The following is a 22,983-nucleotide window of genomic DNA, read 5'->3' as shown; positions in this document are numbered from 1 at the left end:
CCCTTTGTGATGTTTGTCGACAACAGAGCTGAAATGTTAATGATTTATGGGTTTGCTTATGAGTAAAGGATTAGTTAAGGGAAGAAAAGCTATTACATAAAACTTTACACAACATGAAAAATTATTTAAGCTTGTTTGTGCTTGTGATAAGGATCAGAAGTTGCCTGCTTAAATGTTCCTTTTCTCTTTTTTATTTTTCCTCTTTCCTTTCTCTCGCACTTTCTATTGTCTATTTTTCTTCTTCTTTCTGAGTTTAATTTACGGTAGTTTGTATTATCTTTTGTTAGAATCACAGGGCTAGTAGGGACCCTGGACACAAGGCAGGAGTTCTTATAAAATCCCAGACAGATGCTTGTCCAATCTTTTCTTAAAACCCTCCAGCAGCAGAGCACAAGTCGGGAAGGCAAATGTTCCACTGATTAATGTCACTTAATTAATCTCACTGTCATGAAGTGATTTTTTTTCTTTAAAAAGCATGTGTTTTGTGTGTTTGTATGTGTGTAAATTTATATGATCACCCAACTTACTTGCACACAGGTGATTCTGGGCAGCTTACAACATTAAAAATCCATAATATAAAACCCTCCCCCACGGCAGCAACAACACAATAGAAATTAATTACTTGATCAGCTCCATCTCCATTGATGGTCCCCAGGCCCACAGACAATACTATATCTTCAGGGTCTTTTGGAAAAGCAATTGGGGGGAGGGGGCAATCATACCTTGCAGGAAATAACATTCCTAGAGAGGGGCAACGACTGAGGCAGCTTTTTTGGGTGGTCGCATAGCTCAAATAGACGGGATTGCAGCACATCCTGCCTGCCTGTCCTGGAAAGTTGGAGACAGGACTAAAGTTCTCCATCTGGGTGGCATCTAGCGATAGCCTCTTAAAAAGAGAGCTATCTTTGGAGGACTGAGGCACTACGCCCTCCCCCAGAGAATCTCTTATCACTGCCAATAACTACTTGCTTGTCACCCACCAGGAGGCCTTAACCAGCCAAGGGAGACATGGATCTAAAATGGCTGAGCTCAAATTCCCTAGGATCTTGTCCACCTCTTTAGGATCTACAGGGTCAAGCCATTCCCAGATAACTGAGCAACGACCTACCCTGAGCACCTCCACTGGGCCAGTAACCAGGCCAATGTCTGACTCTGAATGAAACTTAGTGACTTTATCTGTCAGAAAATCAACAGACGGACCTCCGAGTCCTAGAGGTGATGATGTATATTCACCAGTAAAGCTCCACCAACAACAGTAATAGCAATATATTCTTGTCACAGTTAACAGATTGGTCAAATTCAATAGTTCAAGTTCCATTCGGCAGAACAACAACATTCTGGAATGACCCTCCAGATTCAAGCCATATGCTACAACAAGTGTACCAACATATGCACCTTTCCATCATCTTTTTTAACTGTGTGATGGGACACAATCAGCTTCTATTGTTGTATTGGTTGTTACACACACACACACACACACACACACTAAAAGAACAATCATAACATTTGCTCAGAATGCTCAAGCTCATGGAACATTTTGTTCTAGACTCAAAGCATGGTGTTCCGAATGCTGAGAATGTCAAACCGCAGGTATATTGTACAATATGATAAACCTTGATTAACAAGACACAAAGGCTGTATTCACTGTTATCATAGAATCATAGAAGATAAGGGTCAAATGCAACCTTGGAGATCTTCCAGTGGTCTAACCCCTGCCCAGTATAGGAATCCACTGCTAACCCCTTGACAGCCACCCAGCCTCTACTTACGACACCTGCTGCAAAAGTCCATTGCCTCTTACAGGACTCCTAAGTCATTCCTCAGAAGTTTTATCCTCAAGCTCTTATCATCTTGCTACCTTTCCACTCCAGTTTGGCAAGGTCTTTCCTAAAATGCAGTGCCCATATCTTAACCTTCTGGCAACGACTGCCCTGTGCTTAAGGTGCTTACAGACCTCACAATACAGCTCGCAACACACGAGCAGACTTAACCATATTTCCAACAGGAAACTATGAGCATCCCGCACCAAGCCAAATCCAAAACCACCAGGGAATTCCTGGAAGCTTAGCACTGAAACATATCAGCCCTTAACATAGAGATAAATCATATTTACACAACATTCAAAAGAGGCAATTAAAAAAGCTAAGAAGGAAACAAAAAGGCCAGAACACATCCTCTCCAGCAGTCTACATCCAGACAAGTAGGGACTGACATCAGGCAAACAATCAAGCAGAATACCTACCCTAATTAAGAAATTACCAAGGAGAAAAACCACATCACCCACACTGGCAGGACAAGGGGCTACATATGAACAGGAAGCAAACCCCACACTCACTAGCAAGGATGGCGTTACCTAGTTGGGTAATAAAATGTCTGCTAGCAAACTACCTACTCAGAGAGCACAAAGGACTCCACAATACACCAGTTGCTCTCCCCGATATGGGATGGCCTGGGAACAGGTTTTGACAAATCCTTAGACTTGTCAGCACCTGAACTGCGGGGTGAAAGTGGGCCTCTGTTTCTCCTCTTTTACCGAGGAATTCTCCACTCACCCTCAAAGCTGACACAACCACCACACTCCCTGGATAAAGTGCAAATCATTTTTCTTTCTCGCTGCTCTTGTGTCCCCTGCTCTTGGTCTAACTCCTCACCTCCACCATTAGTATTGCAACCAAGGGCTGCAGGTTGGTTCAGGAAACACAGAAGAGTCTTCATTATTCCAATTCATGAGTTTAAAACAGGGGAAGGAAAGGCATAACTTAGTACAGAGAGGCCCCTTTTTCTTAAAGGCAGTTACCAAGTTACTTTGCATTTATGCTACAGGCAAGTGTAGCCAATAGGAGCTGTGCAGGTAGCAGCCCCTGAATGCATCTATCTTCCCATTTGCTACCGAAGCACCACACATTCTGTGCCTGGGAGAAGAGGAGAAGCACCACTTTAACTTGGATCAGATAAATGGCAAAGTGGTCCAGTGGTGGGCCAAGAATGACAAAAAGGCTGCATCACGAGCGCAGTCCTTAGAGAAAAGGCGAGGAGGCGTCTCTGAGGTGCTCCTAAGGGATAAGCAGATAAGCCCTTAGGCTACATCCAAAGAGCTAGTTAACACAAGAACCCCCTGAATTAAAATGAAATCCATCCTGTTCTGTAACACAACAGGATGACCAAAGGAGTGAAATGAAGTTTTACAAAAATAATAATAATAAAAATATCAAAGTAGCTGGATGCATTAGCCAGAGGTGAGCTGAAATATGACAGCTTTGTCTCAACAGCCTCTCCTCCTTTGAGATCCTGGGTCAAATTAGTAAGCTGAAGCCTAGTTAGCCCCCAGAATCTGACGGCCACCATTCCCACGTTGATGCCCCAGGCGCTTATTAAACAGCGATGGAAAGCAATCTCTTTTAGAGCAGCAAGCCTACCCGAAGCGGGGCTTCTCAACCACCGACTGTACCACTTTGGGGATATGGCAATATCCAAGTACCGCCAGTCGCCTAGCAAGGTGTTAAAGCCTGATGGCCAAAAAAATAGGAAAAAAGTGATAAAGTACAGGCAGTCCTTGACTTACAAAACTTCACTTAGTGATTGTTCAAAGTTACAACGGCACTGAAAAAAGTGACTTATGATCATTTTTCACACTTCTGACCACTGCAGCATCCCCAGGGTCATGTGATTTACATCCGGATGCTTGGCAACTGATTCATATTTATGACGGTCAGTATCCCAGTATCATTGTGATCCCCTTTTGCAACCTTCTGACAAGCAAAGTCAGCGGGGAAACCAGATTCACAACTGTGTTACTAATTTAACAACTGCAGTGATTCACTTAACAAATGTGGCAAGAAAAATCATAAAATGGGACAAAACTCTTTTAACAAATTTCTCACTTGGCAACAAAAATTTTGGGCTCAGTTGTGGTTGTAGGTAGACGACTATCTGTGCACCCATTTATCACAAGGAAACTTGTGCCCGTTTCTCTGACATTAACCTTTGTACTGATCTGTCTCTGCTTCTCTCAAGGAAGCCTCTCCTCTTCTCTGTCTCTCTTTCTCCATCCCCTTCTCTTTCCCTGTTGTCCTGTTTTTCTCTCCCTTTCCCTCCAACCCCCCCCCCCTCCTTTTATATCCTCTCCCCTCTCCCCCTCTTCTCTCCAGTGCAGCTCCAGCTGACTCCTCTCTCACAGGCTGTGCGCTGCTCCCGGAAGCACCAATCAACTGGAGCTGCACACCAATCCTGCGCACTCAGCAGAACCCCAGCCACACCACAGCTCCAACTGACTCTCGCACAGGCCTGTGCAGTGCTGCTGCTGCTTCACCTCTTCCCCCGCCACACTTCTCCCCCCCCCCCGCCCTTTTACACTTTTTTTTGCTTTCCAACCTGTGGTACGCATATCACCTGCCAAGTGCCGAAATACCACCGGTGGTACGTGCACCACGGCTTGAAAAGCACTGGCCTAAAGCAACCTGAGAAATGCAAAGCAAAGAGGTACACCCCCCCCCCACACACACACACTCTGCATGCTGCAACACAGGAAAGCAGGCAGAGGCTTTCTGAAGATGCTCTTCCTTCTCCTCTTGATCTGAGCAGAGCTGGGCTTGCAGACTCACCCACTTTTGAGTGGCTGGGGAAGAGGGAGAATTGGTGGCGCCAAGTGTCTGCCCACCCCTCCTTGGAAGCGACGGAGCAACATTTTGCACAGCATTGTCCCATAATGAGGAGCTGGTGACCAGCTGAAGAGAAAGCAGGGAGAGGAACAGTCTGGCTCTATCCGTGGTGCTCTCTGGCAAGTCCTCTTCCCATCTGCAACCACAGATCACATTGACAGCAACCGGGGGTGGGGGTGGCAGAGGCATCTGCAAGAGTCCAGCAGCCTTCCTCAGCTCCTTTTCCTCAGAAGCAAGGCATGTAAGTAGACCTCCAATCTTCCCTTCTGCTGAAATGGCATTTCGTCTAAAGAGGGGGTGCCTGAGCATGTTTAGAAGTTCTTAGTTCTCCAGCGTAGACTACGGTTGCGGAGAGAGGCAATTTTCCACTAGAGCCAATCTAGCAGGTCCACCCCTCATCCCTTCTTAGCCACCAGGCAAAGCAGCATCCCAGATGGGACTGTGGTTGTCTTGTCCAAATAGCTGCTTGTCTAAGGCAAACCAGAGCATGCTTAGGCCTGGAGAATGCACCTGTCCATCCTATTTCCCTCCTCGAGTGCTTGATCTCACTTGCTGGGGAGAGGACTTACCCTCCCCCCCCCCAGAATGGGTTGTCAAGCCATGCAGAAATGCAGTGGAAAGAGGTGCCTTAAAGCTGCCATTCAGCATCCTTTAAAACAAAAGTGTTAAAGGGAAAACATCACAACCCCGTTGGCAAGCAGACAGTTCAGGAGTTCGAGAAAGAAACTTTTTCTTGGGAGAGACAAGTCAAGAAGGAGACAGCTTTCCAATAGGGAAAATGGAGGCACAGATGTTCCAGAGACTTTTTATCTCAGCGTTTTAATGAAAGGTAATTAAGAAGCTAGCAAAAGCCTTGCGTCTGGATACCTGGAATGCTACTATCAACACCAAAGATCAGAGACCAACAACAATTGTCCAAGGGAGACCTGAAATTGTCTGATTTTTCCCCCCGAATAATCAATTAGTAGTCAGAATCAACTGTTTAAAAACCTCAAACTGTCAACCACGTTCACCAGACATTGGATGTCAGGATGGAGATTTTGGAAGTCACAGAACAGTCCACCAGGCAAAAATACCAGAGATTCTTCAGGTTTCCATATGGAACTACACATTTCACCCCCTCAGGATCCATGGTTTTTATCAGCCAGATGGCAGTTCTGACAGAGCACATGAGGACTTAGAGGGCCCATGTCTACATTTGTGTGGGTAATTTGCTTATCAAAATCCCCTCAAGGAAGAAGGCAATGGGCAATGTTAGCTTAGCACTCCAACTGATGTCATAATTACGTAAAAATTTGCACTTGGAAATGATGACCCGTACTGAACAGGGCAACCTCCTATCCCAGCAATGACAGCAAGAGACACTTCAGCTTTCAGGATACAATCTTCCTTGGCACCAGCAGGACTGGAGAGGATGACGATGGCTACCGTGAACTTCAGTGATTCTTCCACTCATTCTAGGAACAGTATGCAGACCTTAGCTATACCTGATAGCCCCACAATAGACCTTTGCTGTGGTGGCTAGAACTGCTGGACATCATTCAGAGAACTGATGTGGAGCAGCCCCACCACAGAAGCCAGCCTAATAAGGTGCAAACATCAATTTCAGCCTTAGGGCTACGGTCCCTATCATTACTACCACAATATGACTTCTAACAGAGTACAGTACATTTAATATTGTGCACTATATAACAACGGGAGCCTCTGATGGGAGACAGACAAATATTCTGGTAAGAATGGACAATATCACAACAAAGGCCTACATCAACAACCTTCACAACCCCATTGGCGTGGATAGTTGAGGGGTTCAGGAAAGAGATCAGAAGATCAAAGACTGACCTCTTAATGGCTTGCAAAAAAGCTTCTAATCTCTATAGCAGCAATATACATAAAAAGGTTGCTGAACACAAACAGCGGATTAGTTCAGCTGCCAACATGATTTGCTAAAATAGACTCTATGCCGAGAGATCTTCTGGAAGACTAGAAAGATGAGAAGTCTTTCAGTGGTTACTTTTGAACTATAGTATAGAATCTAGAATTTTATATATAAAAGATAGTATTTTAATAATTGTTGGACGGTTAAGACAAAAGATATATTTCTAATAACTGGTGATTTGTTAAGATGAAAACTAGACTTTAATGGTAAAACATAAGAATGTTTTGTAGACAAAAGAATTATTCTTTATCGATTTAGGGAACTCTGGGTTACCCAAAAATTAAGCTTTTTTCCTATATACTATAGGCTATTCTAGAATATCCTATTGCAATTAGATAAAATTTAAAAACAGGATATTGATATGTATTAGTGAAAATATATTTTGAATTTTATTAATTGACTAGGTTACGATTAGAAGTGTACTAACTTGTTTATTTTGACTATGTAATAACTAAGGGAATTAGAGAGGGCATCTCTGTTGATGTAACCTGAACTATTTACAACTGGTCATTTCTTATTTTAACTACCCAACCACCATATTGTTTCACAAATACATGTATATGTAAATATTAAAAAATCAATACAACTTGTATAAAAAAGAAAGAAAGATGAGACGTCTCATTAGGCTGTTTGTAATAGCAAATGACAACCAACCTGGTTCCAGAGTGGTATGCAATATAACTTTCTCAGGTGCAATCACCCCATTCTGTTCCAGAAGTTTCTGGTTTGCAGTATTAATCAAAGTGAGCAAAGACTTCCATAATACCTGCCAACACAAACCAGTTTGCTGAGGCAGAGACTACCAGAGTCAATGATAGAGATCATCTTGACATCTTAGGCACAAGACAGAGCATTTGACATGATGAAAGTTTGAACATGGAGGAGAAGGAATCTTATGGCAGCACAAGAGTACAAGAACTTCTTGGATTCCAATAAGTGAGGATGAGGGCCTGATAGTGAAAGCCCGCCTGTACAAATGGTGTCACTCTCTTTCAGGCATCCTTATGTGTGCCATTCAGGAGTATGGCTCTTATTTCCCCTCTGGCATTCTCTATTTGCTTTCATGAGATTTAATACAGATTTGCATGCGCTGACAATAGTTCCTTTGGAATTAAACAGATTCCAACCAATACTCTCTCTTGTAAACAGCTTTCCTAGTGATGCTAACCTCAGCCATGAGTTGTCAAATTAGTGTTCCTATTGATAAAGAGATGGTCTGGCCTTTTACTATGATACATTGATGTTAATGCCAGACCTTTATTTCATTCTTAAATTGAACCCCACATTTCATAAGGCACAGGAGATAGTACTTTAAAATTTCTGTTTCATCCTTTACCATCCGAGACAGCATAACTGATATAAGCTAGATATATCCAGGAGCTTAAGAACCAAGTGTATCATTGCGACAGGAACATGGAAAGTTTGCATGTTACCTATAGATGATCTAGGGAGATATGTAATGTCTTCCTCTATTAGTAGATGGGTCAGGGAATGCATTACAGTGGCTATAACTAACCAATTATTTGGGAGAATTACTGTCTATTCCATCAGAGAAGGCCTGTCATCTGGGATTACCTGATTTGTACAGGGGCAAAGTGGTCAGAATTATTTACTTCCATTAAACATGATTGGAAAAACATGTTTGCATCTGCAAAGATGGCCTTCAGTGCTCTGTCTATGCTGACAGCATGCTGTAACCCTAACACATTCCTTTTTGGCCAGAACCTTTCAGGTAACCAAGAATGAAGCTTGAACTTAAAATGACAGGTTGACTTTCAAAATAGTCTAACCATGGAAAGTCTTCCCAAGAGTTGTGTTTTGTAATTAATGCTAAGCTATTACCTACTACAGCACTCTCAATTGTATGAATAACTAGATTCAATTATTTTTCAGCTAAAGATAATACATGCAACTAAGGAGCTAGTCCTCACCAAATGACAAAAAGTTTACGCCCTGCTTTCTAGCCAGAGGAAAGAGCCCTTCCTTGTTGCCCCCCCCCTTCAGTCATCTGATGATATGTCTAAGTCAGGGGTAGGCAACCTCAGCTCTTTTATGACTCATGGACTTCAACTCCTCAGGAATTCTGGGAGTTGAAGTCCATGAGTCATAAAAGAGCCGAGGTTGCCTACCCCTGGTCTAAGTGAAAGCCAGTACAGAAACAATGATTTTGGCTTCCTAAGAATCACAGTACTGCATTTTAAAAGCTTTTGGTCCCAAATGAGGTTGCTTAAAAGTAATGATCATGAAAAATCAGGAGTGATCGTATTTGTATCAAACAGAGGACCGCTCATTTCAGAGACATTTTGCCCAGCCCTCATTCCCCCACCACACTCCAGAGCATCCTCTTGCACCACAAAACTGGGTTGTCATCCACCCTTGTTGTGTGATCATTTCCTTAAAGGTAAAGGTTCCCCCGCACATGCGTGCTAGTTGTTTCGACTCTAGGGGCTGGTGCTCATCTCCGTTTCAAAGCCGAAGAGCCAGCGCTTGTCCGAGGACGTCTCCGTGGTCATGTGGCCGGCATGACTAGACGCCAAAGGCGCACGGAACGCTGTTACCTTCCCACCGGAGTGGTCCCTATTTTTCTACTTGCATTTTTACGTGCTTTCGAACTGCTAGGTTGGCAGAAGCTGGGACGAGTAACAGGCGCTCACTCTGCTACGCGGCACTCGGGATTCGACCCGCCAAACTGCCGACCTTCTGATCGACAAGCTCAGCGTCCTAACCCACTGAGCCACCGCGTCCCTGATCATTTCCTTACCTAAACAGAAAACAGAACGATCGGGGGGGGGGGCAAAAGAGTGGGGGGAGCACGATGATTTCTGACCGGCTTCCCCAATGACATTCCTGGCAAGGAGCGTTGGAAGCGACCATCCCGTGACCACGGCGGTGCAGCGGCAGCAGCACCCAAGAGGCCACAGCTTGGCCAAATGTCAGCGCCAGAGGAGCCGCAGGTCTACCGAAGGCTGTGAGTTTAGTTCTGACTCCGGGACTAAATGTGAGCTCGAAACCTCTTTCTCTGAACTCCTCTGCAGACGGCTGTCCTCCGGAGCGCCGTCTTGCGCCCGACACGTGGTTCCGGTCCTCAGACTTCTAGGTTTGTTTATCTTGGTTTTTGAAAGCGGAGAGGCTACAAATCCGAGACTGGCCTACCACCAAGCCCCAAAACGCGGCACCGAGACTCCGGGGAGGGCAGGCCGGGCAGCCGCTCCTCCCTCTTACGAGCGGCTGGCTGGACCGAAAAAGTTCCGAGCAGGAGACCCGGAAGACGACCCGACTCCCGCCTTGCTGCGGAGGCCCCGTCCCATCCTTCCGGCCCGCCAGGGGCCGAGCAAGGGCGGCCGGGGGCCAGAGGCGGGGCAGGGCCAGGCGAGCAGAGCCGCGCACCCCCGCCCCCGCCCGCCCGCCCGCCCTCGCGGAAGCGGCTCCCGCTCCAGCTGCGGTTCCGCCGGCCAGCCGGCCGGGCCTTCGCTCCGCCCTGCGCACCCCGGGCGGGGCCGGCGCAAGAGCCGCCGGCCGCGCCGCCGCCACAGCAACCCGGCAGCGCCGCCGCGAGGCCTACCAGGGGGCTGCCAGCGCTGGCCATGGGCCCGCCGGCCCTCCGCCGCCTCCGCCGCGCCGCCACAGGAGCGCGACCCGACGGGACGCCCGCGTCCTCCGCCAGTGACGTCACCACAACAATGCCCGCTTCCGCTCGGGGAGGCGGGATTTCCCCCCGCGCGCCTCCAGACTGGCTGTCCCGAGGCGCGGGAGCCCCGTCCGCCGCTCTCGCGAGACTCTCTGCGCGCCACCCCTCCCGCGGATTGACTCAGCCGCCCTTCGCGAGGCCCGCTGGGTAGGAGGCCCGGATGCAGGGGGCGGGGCGAGGGGCTTTTCGAGGGAGCCCGGGCCGAGCGGACAGCGCCCCCGCGCGGCCCGCGAGTAGAAGCGCGGAGGAGGGCCGGAGCGGACGAGCCCATTCATTCCGCGGCGACTCCTCCCTCTGCCCACGGTTTCTACCCCCTTGTGCTGCCCCCTGGTGGCCAGCTGCGAGTCCTGCAGCGAAAGGACGGAGCGTGGGAAGCCGCTCGCTCCGCTCCGAGGACCGAAGCCGAGCGGGAGCCGCAGGCGGCCGAGCGCGCGAGCTGGTCTTCCGCGCTTCTGCACCGAGTCATGGAGGACTAGTCGGTGTTAGGCTTAACTCTCCTCTCGTAGCTTGATCCGCTTTGCAAACCCTGTTTTACCTAGTCGGCTTATAATTTATCGAAGTGCGTCAGCCCGGAAAGTCAGTTCAGTCAGTCACTGTGTCAACTGTCAAACTAGCTCAGCTACTGAAGAGTAAATGTGCCACATTTTCCGGGAAGCTACAGTTGAAGCATCAAACCGGCACAGTAGGAAGACTTTAGGCTGGGAACTCTGTCGCGCTTTTCAGGTTCCACCTCAAAATGCCATCCAAAATCATGCCTGAGTTAACAGGAAAACTATAGCAAAGCGGATGTTCTGGTGACTTCTTAAAAGGAAGTATATAGGATGTCATTCTACAATCACTGATCCTGCCAAACGGATGTGGCGGATATCTACCACCTTCCTAGGTCTCCATGCCTACTGGCAAAAAGCTGTTTTCCGGATCTTTCGAAAGGCCAGAGAACGGGGCCAATCTGATCTCCGGCAAGATGATATTCCACAAGACAGAGATGGTTCTCTTCCTAGTCCTAATAAAGGAGAACGTTTGTAGCTCAGGGTTGAAATGAGGGGTCCTGGGTGCTCTCTGAGCTAGGTTGTTTTCTTGCAGACATTTCACTGCCAAACTAGGTAACATCATCAGTGCTAGTACGGAATTTATTTATTTATTTATTTATTTATTATGGGACTTATATGCCGCCCTATCTCCCAGAGGACTCAGGGCGGCTAACAACAATAAAAAACCAGCAGTACAAAAGTTAAGAAAAAATTAAATAACAGCCCCAAATATTAATTACACAGTTAAAATTAAAACTTTTAAAAACCCATCATCAATCCAGGTCAGCCTGATGGAAAAAGAACGTCTTGAGGTCACGGCGAAAGGACCGGAGGTCCGGGGCCATCCGAAGCTCAAGAGGGAGTTGATTCCAAAGGGCTGGCGCTCCCACAGAGAAGGCCCTCCCCCTGGGGGTCACCAGCCGACATTGTCTAGCCGACGATACCCTGAGGAGGCCCTCTCTGTGTGAGAAGTCGTTCCCGGCAGCAGACGGTCCTGCAAGTATCCTGGGCCTAAGCCATGTAGGGCTTTAAAGGTAAGTACCAGCACCTTCAATCTCACCCGGAAGACAACTGGTAGCCAATGCAGCTCACGCAGGAGGGGTGTAATATGGGAGTATCGGGATGCTCCCATCACTACCCACGTGGCTGCATTCTGCACCAGCTGGAGCCTCCGGGTGGTCTTCAAGGGCAGCCCCATGTAGAGAGCATTGCAGTAATCTATCCGAGAGGTAACGAGTGCATGAGTGACCGTACGTAGGGCATCTCGGAATGGCAGGGCATAAACAGAATAAGCCCCGCTTCTTACTATCACTGATATTGTTGCCTATCTGCAAGAAAACCAAGCTCAGAGAGCACCAAGGACGCTTCCTAGCCTGCCAGAGAAGTCTCCTTGGCCGATGGGCCCCTCCTGACTGCCCTGATGAAAAGGGGAGATGCAGTGAAAAGGGGAGAAGCCTCAAACCACCCAGCCGTGGGCCATGGGGGGCTTTGTAGGTCATTGCCAGAATCTTGAACCTGGAAGCAGCCTGGCTGCTGATACAGCTCCTGGGACAGAGGTGTAACGTGCACAAAATTGTGGACACACATAACTGCACACACAGCTGCATTTTGAACTAGCTGAAGCTTCTGAATATTCTTCAAGGGCAGCCCTGTGTAGAACACATTGCAGTAATCCATATAAGAGATGATTAAAGCATAACTAATAGCTTATTGCACCATAATAATTTAAAGGTTCAGTGAACCTATCAGCACTCTGAGGGTAGATTCACACTCTAGATTAGAGGAAAATTGGACAAGGCAGTTTTCATTGGGAAAGCAGACAAGATGTCTGAACCAGACCATTGCCCTAAGGTGTAATATAGTCTGCGTAGTGAACGTAATGGGTTCTGTGCATGCATTAATTGTGCTTTTCTAATCCAATATTGTGTAAACTGAGCCTGGGAGTCTCCAGTCCTGAAAAAGGGCCTGAAGGGCTACAAATTGCCCCCTCATGCATGGAGGAACCCTGTTTTAAGTTCATGGTCAGAGTAAGCTGTACATCGTTGATCATCCACACTCAATCTTGTTGGGGCTTGCTCACGTGCCCACACTTATCTGCTGGGCCTCCAGATCAGTTCCCCAATCTGAGAGACGGTTTCTGTCGCTTACCAAAGCTGAAATCCGGAAGGATATTAATGTGGTGCAAGAGCTCGGTGTCTCTGGAGATCGCCTTCAGTCTGCTGGGCAAAGGGCATCTTCCTTTTGGCGAAAAAGCTTCAGAAAAATATCTGCACCTTCCTGAGCAGTGTCAGAAGAGCTGAGGGTAAGGAAGCGCCCTTATTTCTCCCAGGGGTTGCTCTGTGCAGGCATCCGAAAGAAACGCTGCTACTTGGCTCCCACCGCCTCCCTCGGACTTGGTTAAAAGGCACACCTCTGCCTCCAGCTGGTCTTCACGGGGAACTAGAGGCTTGTTTCCTAAGTCCCAGAAGTGGTGGCCCTGCTTCCCTTTTCTTTCCTTCCTTCCTTCCTTCCTTCCTTCCTTCCTTCCTTCCTTCCTTCCTTCCTTCCTTCCTTCCTTCCTTCCTTCCTTCCTTCCTTCTCTGTTCCTGGTTGGCTCCATGCACCATAGGCATCTGTGCCCAGAATCCCCCTGCGGGGGATTCAAGACTTGGTTTGGGGCTGAGTGAGTTTCCCCACTGAAAATCCCTCCCCAGCTAAGTCAGTGCCACGTCTGTGTTGCAGCTACGTTTGCGTTCCAGGCATCCACAGGCCATGGGAAAGGCCTCCTGTGGGACAGCTGCCTGCTTGATGCTCTGGGCTCGATTCTTCCTTCTCTTGGCAACGGAACAAACAGGTATGAGCACCTGCTTATAATGGAATCTGTGACCCCAAACTGATGACAAGCCAGTGGAGATAGGTATCCAAATCTTCAAAGCCTGAATAGGCTCAAGGTCTAAGTGGAAGAATACTTCTACCCCACCCTACCCCCGCCAATTTGGAGAAAAGTTGGGCATAAAAGTGGGCAGCCCACCTCTGTAGCTCCGGATGAGTGTAGAGGTATCTGCATTGTGGAGGGTGGGCTCATCTTTTGACCAGAGCAGCAGTGCTGGAATAAAACAGCCGTATGAACCCTGCAGGGCTGGAAAGGCCCATGGCCACCACCCAGTTCCAGAATCCACTCAGAAGCCCTTAGCCGTCTCATTTTCTGGGTCATGATGTGCTGTTACAGTCTTCTCTGGGGTGGCTACTGACTTTAGATGGGACACTAAACGAGGAGCCCATCACTGGTCCAGGGTGGAAGGAAGAAAAATACCTTGCCTTTTTTGCATACATCAGGTGGCCACTAGAGGGCAGCTAAGGGATACAGAGCAGTCTTCCTCTTTGCTGCCCTCTAATGGTTCTCTGGATTTTGGTAGCCCAGAGATGGTATCCCTAAGCAAGAAGCCTCTGCCGTGAAGGGACGTGTGTGGGGGACAAGACCGGGCAGGGGGAGGTGGGGAAGTCTGGAGAATTGTAATCCACAGTTGATTTCCTCTCTGTCCTTTAGCAGATGCTGCCAGCCAGGTACAGTGTCTCAACAATTACGGTTTTCAGGGACGCAGAGTGGACTGCCAATGGCACCGTCAGCAGGCCTTGGAAGGAACTCTATTCTACCTCAATTTCTCTGAGTAAGATCCAGGGTTTAATGGAGAGAGATGGCCACTTGGACAGCAGGGAGGCCATTTCACTGCATTTGTCCAATGGGGACTTGCCTGCCCATCTCCTCGGGCCTTCTCAGGGCCCTGGAGAAAATGGCAGCTGCCTCTGGCAAGTGGTCCTCCTCCCACCCCACCCCAGACTACCTGCCGGGTGCATTGCTGTCCCGGCAGAAGCACAGACACCCCCCCTCCTCAAAAAACCCATTCCACCCAGGGCCTGGCTCCGTCCCTCCACTCCAAGTTGCAGGCACTCCCCGTCCTTTAATTGGACGAGCACCTATTGTCGGGAAGGGTCCTCCTGCCTGCCCACTCCCATTTCCTTCCCAAGAAGTATGGCCAGTGGGGGAGCCCCACCCCCCATTATTCCCCCCCTCCCTTTTTCCTTTCCAACTTCCATTCCAGCACACCCCGACTCGGAGCTTCTGGGGCTTGTGAGCAGAGTGAGGAAGTTGCCAGCATCCTTGAAATAGTCCAAGCTATACAGCTGTTGCTGGGGTTCGAGAGTGACCAACATATTAACATATTGGTTAACATCAAGAAGTACTTCATTTCCTTAGGGGCTCTTCTGTTTAAGCAATATTTTCAAAATGAACAAAACCAAACACCCTTGATATGTGCTTCTTGGAAAAATTAATCAGAATTAGAGGCTTAAACAGCTGCCTCATTTCCTGTGTTCAGCAGATCTGTGATCCCAAGGAAAGAAACATGTTGGTTGAAGCCTTCTTAGCATGAATTATATTCCTATTATACTATTATTATACTGCACTGAGTAGATCACACTTGGAATGCTGTGTCCAGTTCTGGTAACCACGATTAAAAAAAAAGATGTTGAGATCCTAGAAAGAGTGCAGAGAAGAGCAACAAAGATGATTTGGGGATTGAAGGCTAAACCGCATGATGAACAATTTTGAAAAAAAAGCATCTTTGGGATAACCATGAGCTTGGATGACTGAGAATCTCCATAGACATCTAGGGGTGATAACTGTCTTCTCGTACTTGAGGGGTTGTCACAGAGAAGAGGGGATCGACCTAATCCATAAAGAGGCTCTGGAAAGAATGCAGAAAAGAGCAGCAAAGATGATTAGGGGGCTGGAGACAAAAACCTATGAAGAATTGTTGTAGGAATTGGATTTTTCTAGTCTAGTAAAAAGAAGGACCAGAGGAAACATGATAGCAGGGTTCCAATATTTGAGGGGCTGCCACAAAGAGGGGTAGTGGTTGACCTATTTTCAAAAGCACCAGAAGGCAAGCCAAGAAACAATGAATGGCAACTGATCAAGGAGATTACACATTGCAGTAATCCATATAAGAGATGATTAAAGCATAACTAATAGCTTATTGCACCATAATAATTTAAAGGTTCAGTGAACCTATCAGCACTCTGAGGGTAGATTCACACTCTAGATTAGAGGAAAATTGGACAAGGCAGTTTTCATTGGGAAAGCAGACAAGATGTCTGAACCAGACCATTGCCCTAAGGTGTAATATAGTCTGCGTAGTGAACGTAATGGGTTCTGTGCATGCATTAATTGTGCTTTTCTAATCCAATATTGTGTAAACTGAGCCTGGGAGTCTCCAGTCCTGAAAAAGGGCCTGAAGGGCTACAAATTGCCCCCTCATGCATGGAGGAACCCTGTTTTAAGTTCATGGTCAGAGTAAGCTGTACATCGTTGATCATCCACACTCAATCTTGTTGGGGCTTGTTCACGTGCCCACACTTATCTGCTGGGCCTCCAGATCAGTTCCCCAATCTGAGAGACGGTTTCTGTCGCTTACCAAAGCTGAAATCCGGAAGGATATTAATGTGGTGCAAGAGCTCGGTGTCTCTGGAGATCGCCTTCAGTCTGCTGGGCAAAGGGCATCTTCCTTTTGGCGAAAAAGCTTCAGAAAAATATCTGCACCTTCCTGAGCAGTGTCAGAAGAGCTGAGGGTAAGGAAGCGCCCTTATTTCTCCCAGGGGTTGCTCTGTGCAGGCATCCGAAAGAAACGCTGCTACTTGGCTCCCACCGCCTCCCTCGGACTTGGTTAAAAGGCACACCTCTGCCTCCAGCTGGTCTTCACGGGGAACTAGAGGCTTGTTTCCTAAGTCCCAGAAGTGGTGGCCCTGCTTCCCTTTTCTTTCCTTCCTTCCTTCCTTCCTTCCTTCCTTCCTTCCTTCCTTCCTTCCTTCCTTCCTTCCTTCTCTGTTCCTGGTTGGCTCCATGCACCATAGGCATCTGTGCCCAGAATCCCCCTGCGGGGGATTCAAGACTTGGTTTGGGGCTGAGTGAGTTTCCCCACTGAAAATCCCTCCCCAGCTAAGTCAGTGCCACGTCTGTGTTGCAGCTACGTTTGCGTTCCAGGCATCCACAGGCCATGGGAAAGGCCTCCTGTGGGACAGAGTGAGGAAGCAGGTGCGCTTTCTGGGGGAGTCAATAGGGAAGCCTCCAAGCAGCACAGACTACAAGGCCCATCCTTACCTCTTTGGCCATGTTCAGTTCTATAAATCTGTGAAAACATTTTGGGAATTATCTACTTGTTTCATCCAGAGAACTCTTTCTCCTCCTCCTCAGAGTAAAGTGAGAAGTGACATCTACAAATATTGTCCTTTCTGAAGAAAATCTTCCTTAGAGAGCATGTGAGCGTCTGCATCACACACACACACACACACACACACACACACACCAGGCTATCCAGAGGGAGGAAATAGGGAGGAGGGGCCCCATTATCGTCCAGGCTGCCGGTTTCATGCACGCCCCCAGCCACATTGTCAGGCTGGCTGAGTCAGGAGACACGCACGGCCTGGGCGATGCCTTGCCCTTTCAGTGACTTGTCAAACGTGGCCAAAGTAAGACTGAAGGTGGGATCTGGCCACTGTAAAATAAATGGGACAATTAGCTTTCTCTAAATACAGCCCCAAATTCTCTTTTGATCGCTTTCCTGGCCAAACCCTGGACGGTGTTCCATTGCAGGGGAAAGCAGGAGGGGGATGTGCCGTGTGGCCCACTGTTCTGGAAAGCCTGAAAGCAGGTGGTGTGCCCAGCCGAAGGGCAGCAAGGCCTGGCTCCGCCGGTCTGGGAGAGGCTGCCAGGGAGCGCAGGCAAGGCCTGCCTGGGGGGGGGATCTTTACCTTCACCGATGAGCAGCTCGTAAAAACCCTTGTAACTAACGAACCTGGCAGCGGTTGTCTTCCCCAAGCAGAGTGTCTACAGATCATCATGTTCTTGTTCAGAGGGGGCTCTTCTCGTGAAACGGAGCCTTGAAAGCCCCCCTCCCCGCCCTTCAGTTGGCTGCCCCGCAGTTCAGGCCGCCCCCTGCTTTGTGCCATTCCGCGAGTGACGCTGGGGGGGGGGTCTTCCTTCTTCTCTCAGTGCCCTCGGCCTGTCCAGGGACCTCCTCTGCCCGCTGTCTGCCTCCCCCGGCACCCCAGGTCACCTCAACTGTTCAGCATACAGCGAGGAAGGCGAGTTCACAGAAAACGATGAGTACCAAGTGGTCCTCCACGCCAGCTCCTTGGGAGAAAGCTACACCGACCTGATCTTCGTGAAGTATAAGCCCAGACTACACAGTGAGTGAACGTGAGCTGGAGAGGGAGGATGGCCTGGGTTCCCTTGGCCTGCCCCTGCCCCGCCGTTCTTCCCTACCTCCGCATATCCTGGGATCCTCAGGAAGGGGGTCTCAGGTGGAGCTCGGAACGTGAACCTTTGCATTCCTGAATCATTTCTCCCTGCCCGTCTTCTCTTTCCAGTTGCCTGCGACCCACCCTTGGATCTCCAGAGCAAGTGCAGCGACAACAAATGCCGGGTCCACTGGAAGAGGCCAGAGGCCTACGAGGGGATTTTGGAGGACTGGCAGTGGGAACTGGCATTCAAGGCGGTTCAAGAGCCCTGGGAGGTAGGAGAAGCCAAGGGAAGGAGGCCAGGGGCCAGGCCACCCTCCCCAAATCACCAGGCGTTACCTTAGGTGACAAGGACCAGAAAAGATGTTTTCAGGGACTGCCAGGGCTCCGCTTTGATCGGGACTGGGCCAACTCAGCAGAGGCAAATTTGCATCCTGCCAAATGGCCGGTTCCCGTGGTGGCAGGGCTCATGGCTCATTTGGCCTGTCTCCCTCCCCCCAGCCCTCCAGGATCCCCAAACCAAGTTGTTGATAGGTGCAAAATCGCTGTCTTACAATGCAAGCTTTCCCAACTGAGAACTGAAAAGAGAGAGATGGTTTCTCAATAAGTCAGGTGCCTCTGCAGCTAGACCATTTTCTCCAATCTTGGGGGGGGGGATTTCATTCATTCAGATACTTGATAGTTTCCTTCCCCACCTCCCTCATCCTAGCAAGCGCGGAGAAGGGTCTTCATCAGCTCGGAAACCATGATGCACATAGAAGGCTTTGAGTTCAAGAGTGGCAGAGATTACGTTGCAAGAATGCGCTGCAAAACACCAGATGAGAACCATCACTATGGAAGCCAGTGGAGCCCATGGAGTTCCTGTGTCACCTGGACAGCTCACACAGGTTGGCCTTCAGGATGCAAGATTGTCCTGAGGTTGAATTGAGGCAAATTTCCCTGGTACCTATTTTGGGGGGTGATATTTTGATTTTTCTTACACCTTAGCATTAAAAAGCCATTTTGCAGAATTTGTTAGAACTGTTTATACAGGTAATTCTCATTTAACAACCACAATTGAGACCAGCAACTTGGTTGTTAAGCAAAGTGGTCACTATGCAAAACTGCAAGTGTGCTTATGACTTTACTTCAGACCTTTGAAGGTTGTAAAAGTGAAGTTTGGTCATAATGTTACATTTTCATCACCATTGTAACTGTGAAGTCACTAAACAAGGCAGTCGCTAAATGAGATCTACCTGTCCCAGTTTAAGTTATGGTGGAGTTGAAAGGCACCTGAGCGAGCATCTTGTCTAAACTGATGGTTGTAGGATCTTCTGCAATATCTCTGACAGCCTTTGTCTGAAGACTTCCAAGGAGAAGCCTCCTGGTCCCCTGGTCAACAGTTTGGACCGTCAGGAAATTCCTCGTGATAGTTAATCTGCATCTACTTCCCGGCATTTTAGATCCAGGAGGACACAGAACAAGCCCCCTCCCTCCTCTATATGGGCACATCGTGAGGGGGCTCTTTTACCTCCCCTCAGTCTTCTCCTCTGCAGGAAGGACACACCCCACGTCCAGTGCCTGGCTGAGCTTCTGGTTATTTATTTATTTATTTATTTATTTATTATTGGGACTTATATGCCGCCCTATCTCCCGAAGGACTCAGGGCGGCTAACAACAATAACATACAATAAATACAGAAGTTAAAATAAAAATTAAAATTAAAGGCCCCTGTACAATAAATTAAAATTAAAATTAAAATAAATTAAAAATTAGAGTTAAAAATTAAAAACATAATTAAAATCCCTGTCAGTCCAGGTCAGCCAGGTGGAAAAGGAGTATTTTGAGGCCTTTTGTGAACTGGCTGCTCACACCATCCCAGTCTCTAGAACGATTAGCAGCTGCTGCAGTGCTGTGAAAAGGAGAATGGCAACGGCCCCTTCGCGTCCCATCCCTGCCTTTTCTTTCTGCCTTTCTCTCTTGCACGGTTTCAGCACATTTCTTCCTCTCTCTTACTTTTCAAACAAGAGGTGGAAAACGAATCAAATTAACCCTTCCATAATATCCCAGTAGTAAAATTGAACATTAAAATTTTTGCCAAGAGGAAGAAAATGCATTTTGCTGTTCTTCAGAATAGCCTCCTTTCCTAAAGACGCATTTAAGATGTCCAAGTCTTAAACGCACAATCTTTTTCATTTATTTATTAAATTAATATTTAATTTCCTGGCTTTTACAATTAAGGCGGCAAACATATCCAACTCGCTTTCCTCCTCCAATTTTCCCCACAACAGCCCAGTGAGGTGGGTTTGGCTGAGAGTGACCGGCCCACCTAGCTGGCTTTTGTGGTTAAGGTGGGACTTGAACTCACAGTGCCCTGCATTTTAGCCTGGTGTCTTAAACACCGGACCAGACTGGCTCTTGATACTCTAATCTCAGTGTGATAAGCGGCTCTGGGTGGCCAAGATACAATATTCAGAAACAGCTCAGGCAGATTTGCTGGCGAGCTACGTATGTGTGTCTCCAGCACAGGCAGATTTCCAGCCATTCTCAAGGCAGGCAGTTCTAATCTTCCTGTGGAGCTGATTTCTTGGCCGGGCCTACCTAGCCGAGCAGGACTCAAACCCAAGCCTTGTGAACTCAGTCTGGCTAGGTGCCGCTCTTTATGGCACGGAAGCTTTCTCTTGCCTTTGGCAGCAGTTAATGGACTTGAAGCCGAGCAGCAGCGGTTGGCTGTCACGGCCAGTGGTGTCCTCGGCCCGGCAGACTGGCAGTTCGCCCCTCGCGCTACCTGAGCCAGCCTCTGTGGTGCCCAGACGCGTCCAGAGGAAACGGCGAGGCCGGGTCGGGGCCTTCAGAAGCATCTTTGCAATGCCTCCTGCACGCCCAGGGTGCTCCTCCTTGTGCCCAGGGCTCCTCTTTCCCTCCACAGGTGGCTGGCAGCAGCTTGATGCTCCCGTCTACTGCCTGCTCTGCCTTGGCACGCTCCTGCTCCTGCTGGCACTGGCCTTCGCCCTCTTTAAGAGGTACCTCACCTCTTTTCATGGCAGCTCCGCAAAGTGTTTTTACACCTGGGAGTTGTGCCCGGCACCTCGGGGGGGAGGGGGGCACAAGTGGCGCTGCCCATTTTGCTCTCCCCCCCTTCGGCTGGGTCAAGCGGGAGGCTTTCCTGGGGGAGGATTCTTTCGGCAGGCGAGCCCCAGGCAGGGGGCAGGCGAGGGCCCGGCCAGGCCTAACCCCCAGGGCCACTTTGGGGGGGGGTCTGGGCTTCCCCCTTTGCTGGGCGGCCAGAAGCAGCGGCGGCTCTCTGCAAGCGGGGGCGGGGGGGGAGCGTGGGAAGCGAGCGGCGGCAGGACGGACGGGGCTTCTCTCGCCACAGGGCGCCGAGCAGCTGGGCGGGCAGCATCCCCACGCCGGCCGCCTTCTTCCAGCCTCCGCACCTGGCTGGCCGCGGGGACGTCAAGGTAAGGGCGCCCTTCCCGCTCCCCAGGGCCGGGCACGGGAGCCCGCGGCCCCCGCCCGGCTGACGCCGTCGGCCTCTCCCGCAGGGCTGGGCCGGGCCGGCCCCGGCGGAGGCGGCGGCGGCGCTTTCTCCGCTCTCCTTCCTGCAGCCGCCCCCCGGCGCCGGGTCGGGGCCAGCCAAGCGGGCGTGGGGCGAAGAGCTCCGGGGGGTCCTGCGGGAGCCCGAGCGCCCGCCCGACCAGTACTGCATCCTCGGCGGGGCGCGGGAAGGGGCGGCCCCGGTGCCCGCCGCCGGCGCCCCCTCGGCAGCTCCGCCCGGCTCGCTTCCCCTCCAAGGCCGAGCCGAGGACGCGCCCGGGAGCCGGCTCGGCGCCCCTGCCGCTCTGGACGGGCCGGGCCGGGCCTGCGCCCCGAGCGGGGAGGGCGACGAGGCGAGGCCCCTCTTCGCGTGAGGCTCCGGAGCAACGGGAAGCGCGGAACTGGAAAATCTGGCCCGCGAACGTCCGTGGGAGACGATTCTGGCATCGGTGCATCACGTGCCTTGGCTAACGGAAAAGTAGAATTATTGCTCAATAAACCTACATATCAGTGATCTAATCGTACAATTGACCTGCGTATATATTGTAAGAATAGTTTTGTTCGGTGCGTTTGCTTTCTCTCCTTTGCTCTCTTTTTGCATGTAATAAAATAAAAACGGGGGGGGGCGATGATTGAGAGAAATTTCCTGAGTAACCGGCCGTGCAGCAGCGGGGAGCTGGCCCGCCTGCTGCCTTTGCCAGCTGAAGGAAAGGGGAGTCACCAAGAATCAGATGCTGCAGGAAGAAGCTGCCAGAAATCAAGAGAGTCCTAGCATCTTTGCAACTAACAGCTTCCATTTAAAGGCAGAGCCTTTTGTCAGCCAGCCCACCAAGTGGCTAAAACTGGGATAAGGTGGGAGTTGGAGGTGAGGGATTTTGTCAAAGGTCATCAACCAACATGAAGTCTCAAAGCTGTGCTTAGGTAGGTCTGAAATCTGTATTCTTCACATCTTCATAAATGGTCTAGATCAGCTGTCCCCGACCTTTTTGGGTCCATGGACCAGAGCCGGTGGAGGGGGGGGGATGGTTTTGCACACACAACCTAATTCTCCACATGCACCAATAATGCTTCCTGCACTCACTTGCTACTTGCGTGGCCTGGTTCCCAACGAGCCACAGCCTGGTACCAGTCCACAGCCCGTGGGTTGGAGACCCCTGTTCTAGGTTCCCACCAAGACCAGGGGTCCCCAAATTTGCATCAAATTTGCAAATGACACCAAGCTTAGGGAATTAACAATACTTTGTAAGATAAGCTAAGATTCAGAAGGATCTTGACAGGCATGAGCATTGGGCCCTATCCAACAAGATGCAATCCAGTGGTGAGAAAAATAAGGAAACCCCAAATGCATACATACAGAATAGGAGGTACCTGGCTCAACAG

At 49.5% G+C, this 22,983-nt stretch overlaps 2 protein-coding genes across 3 annotated transcripts in view; one reads left to right on the top strand and one right to left on the bottom strand.

The window, feature by feature from the left end:
• The window catches only part of PDPK1 (3-phosphoinositide dependent protein kinase 1), an 86,209-nt gene extending 75,863 nt beyond the window's left edge, over positions 1-10,346 (bottom strand). For both annotated transcript variants that reach the window (XM_081338168.1, XM_081338166.1), the window contains exon 1: positions 10,157-10,346. In XM_081338168.1, the coding sequence (XP_081194294.1) occupies positions 10,157-10,180 (24 nt within the window). In that variant the 5' untranslated portion in view covers positions 10,181-10,346. The remainder of the gene's footprint in view (positions 1-10,156) is intronic.
• Positions 10,347-13,591: 3,245 nt separating this feature from the next.
• LOC308674023 (interleukin-9 receptor-like) lies at positions 13,592-21,676 on the top strand. Its single transcript, XM_081338170.1, has 7 exons — positions 13,592-13,645; positions 14,339-14,459; positions 17,840-18,036; positions 18,217-18,362; positions 18,797-18,974; positions 20,996-21,089; positions 21,443-21,676. The coding sequence occupies exons 1-7, from the start codon at positions 13,600-13,602 to the stop codon at positions 21,588-21,590; spliced, it is 930 nt and encodes a 309-aa protein (XP_081194296.1). The 5' UTR covers positions 13,592-13,599; the 3' UTR covers positions 21,591-21,676.
• The last annotated feature ends 1,307 nt before the right edge of the window (positions 21,677-22,983 follow it).

The sequence above is a fragment of the Vipera berus genome (assembly GCF_964194415.1).
Source record: "Vipera berus genome assembly, chromosome: 13".
NCBI lineage: Eukaryota > Metazoa > Chordata > Lepidosauria > Squamata > Viperidae > Vipera > Vipera berus.
This window is presented reverse-complemented; position numbering and strand designations above follow the sequence as displayed.

What these genes read in the sequence shown, in the direction of transcription:
- LOC308674023 (XM_081338170.1), top strand. Translation starts at nt 13,600, where the DNA reads ATGCTCTGGGCTCGATTCTTCCTTCTCTTGGCAACGGAACAAACAG. An exon ending in CTTGGCAACGGAACAAACAG is followed by an intron (nt 13,646 to 14,338) that starts GTATGAGCACCT and finishes TCTGTCCTTTAG; the next exon opens with CAGATGCTGCCAGCCAGGTA. An exon ending in CACCTGGACAGCTCACACAG is followed by an intron (nt 18,975 to 20,995) that starts GTTGGCCTTCAG and finishes TTCCCTCCACAG; the next exon opens with GTGGCTGGCAGCAGCTTGAT.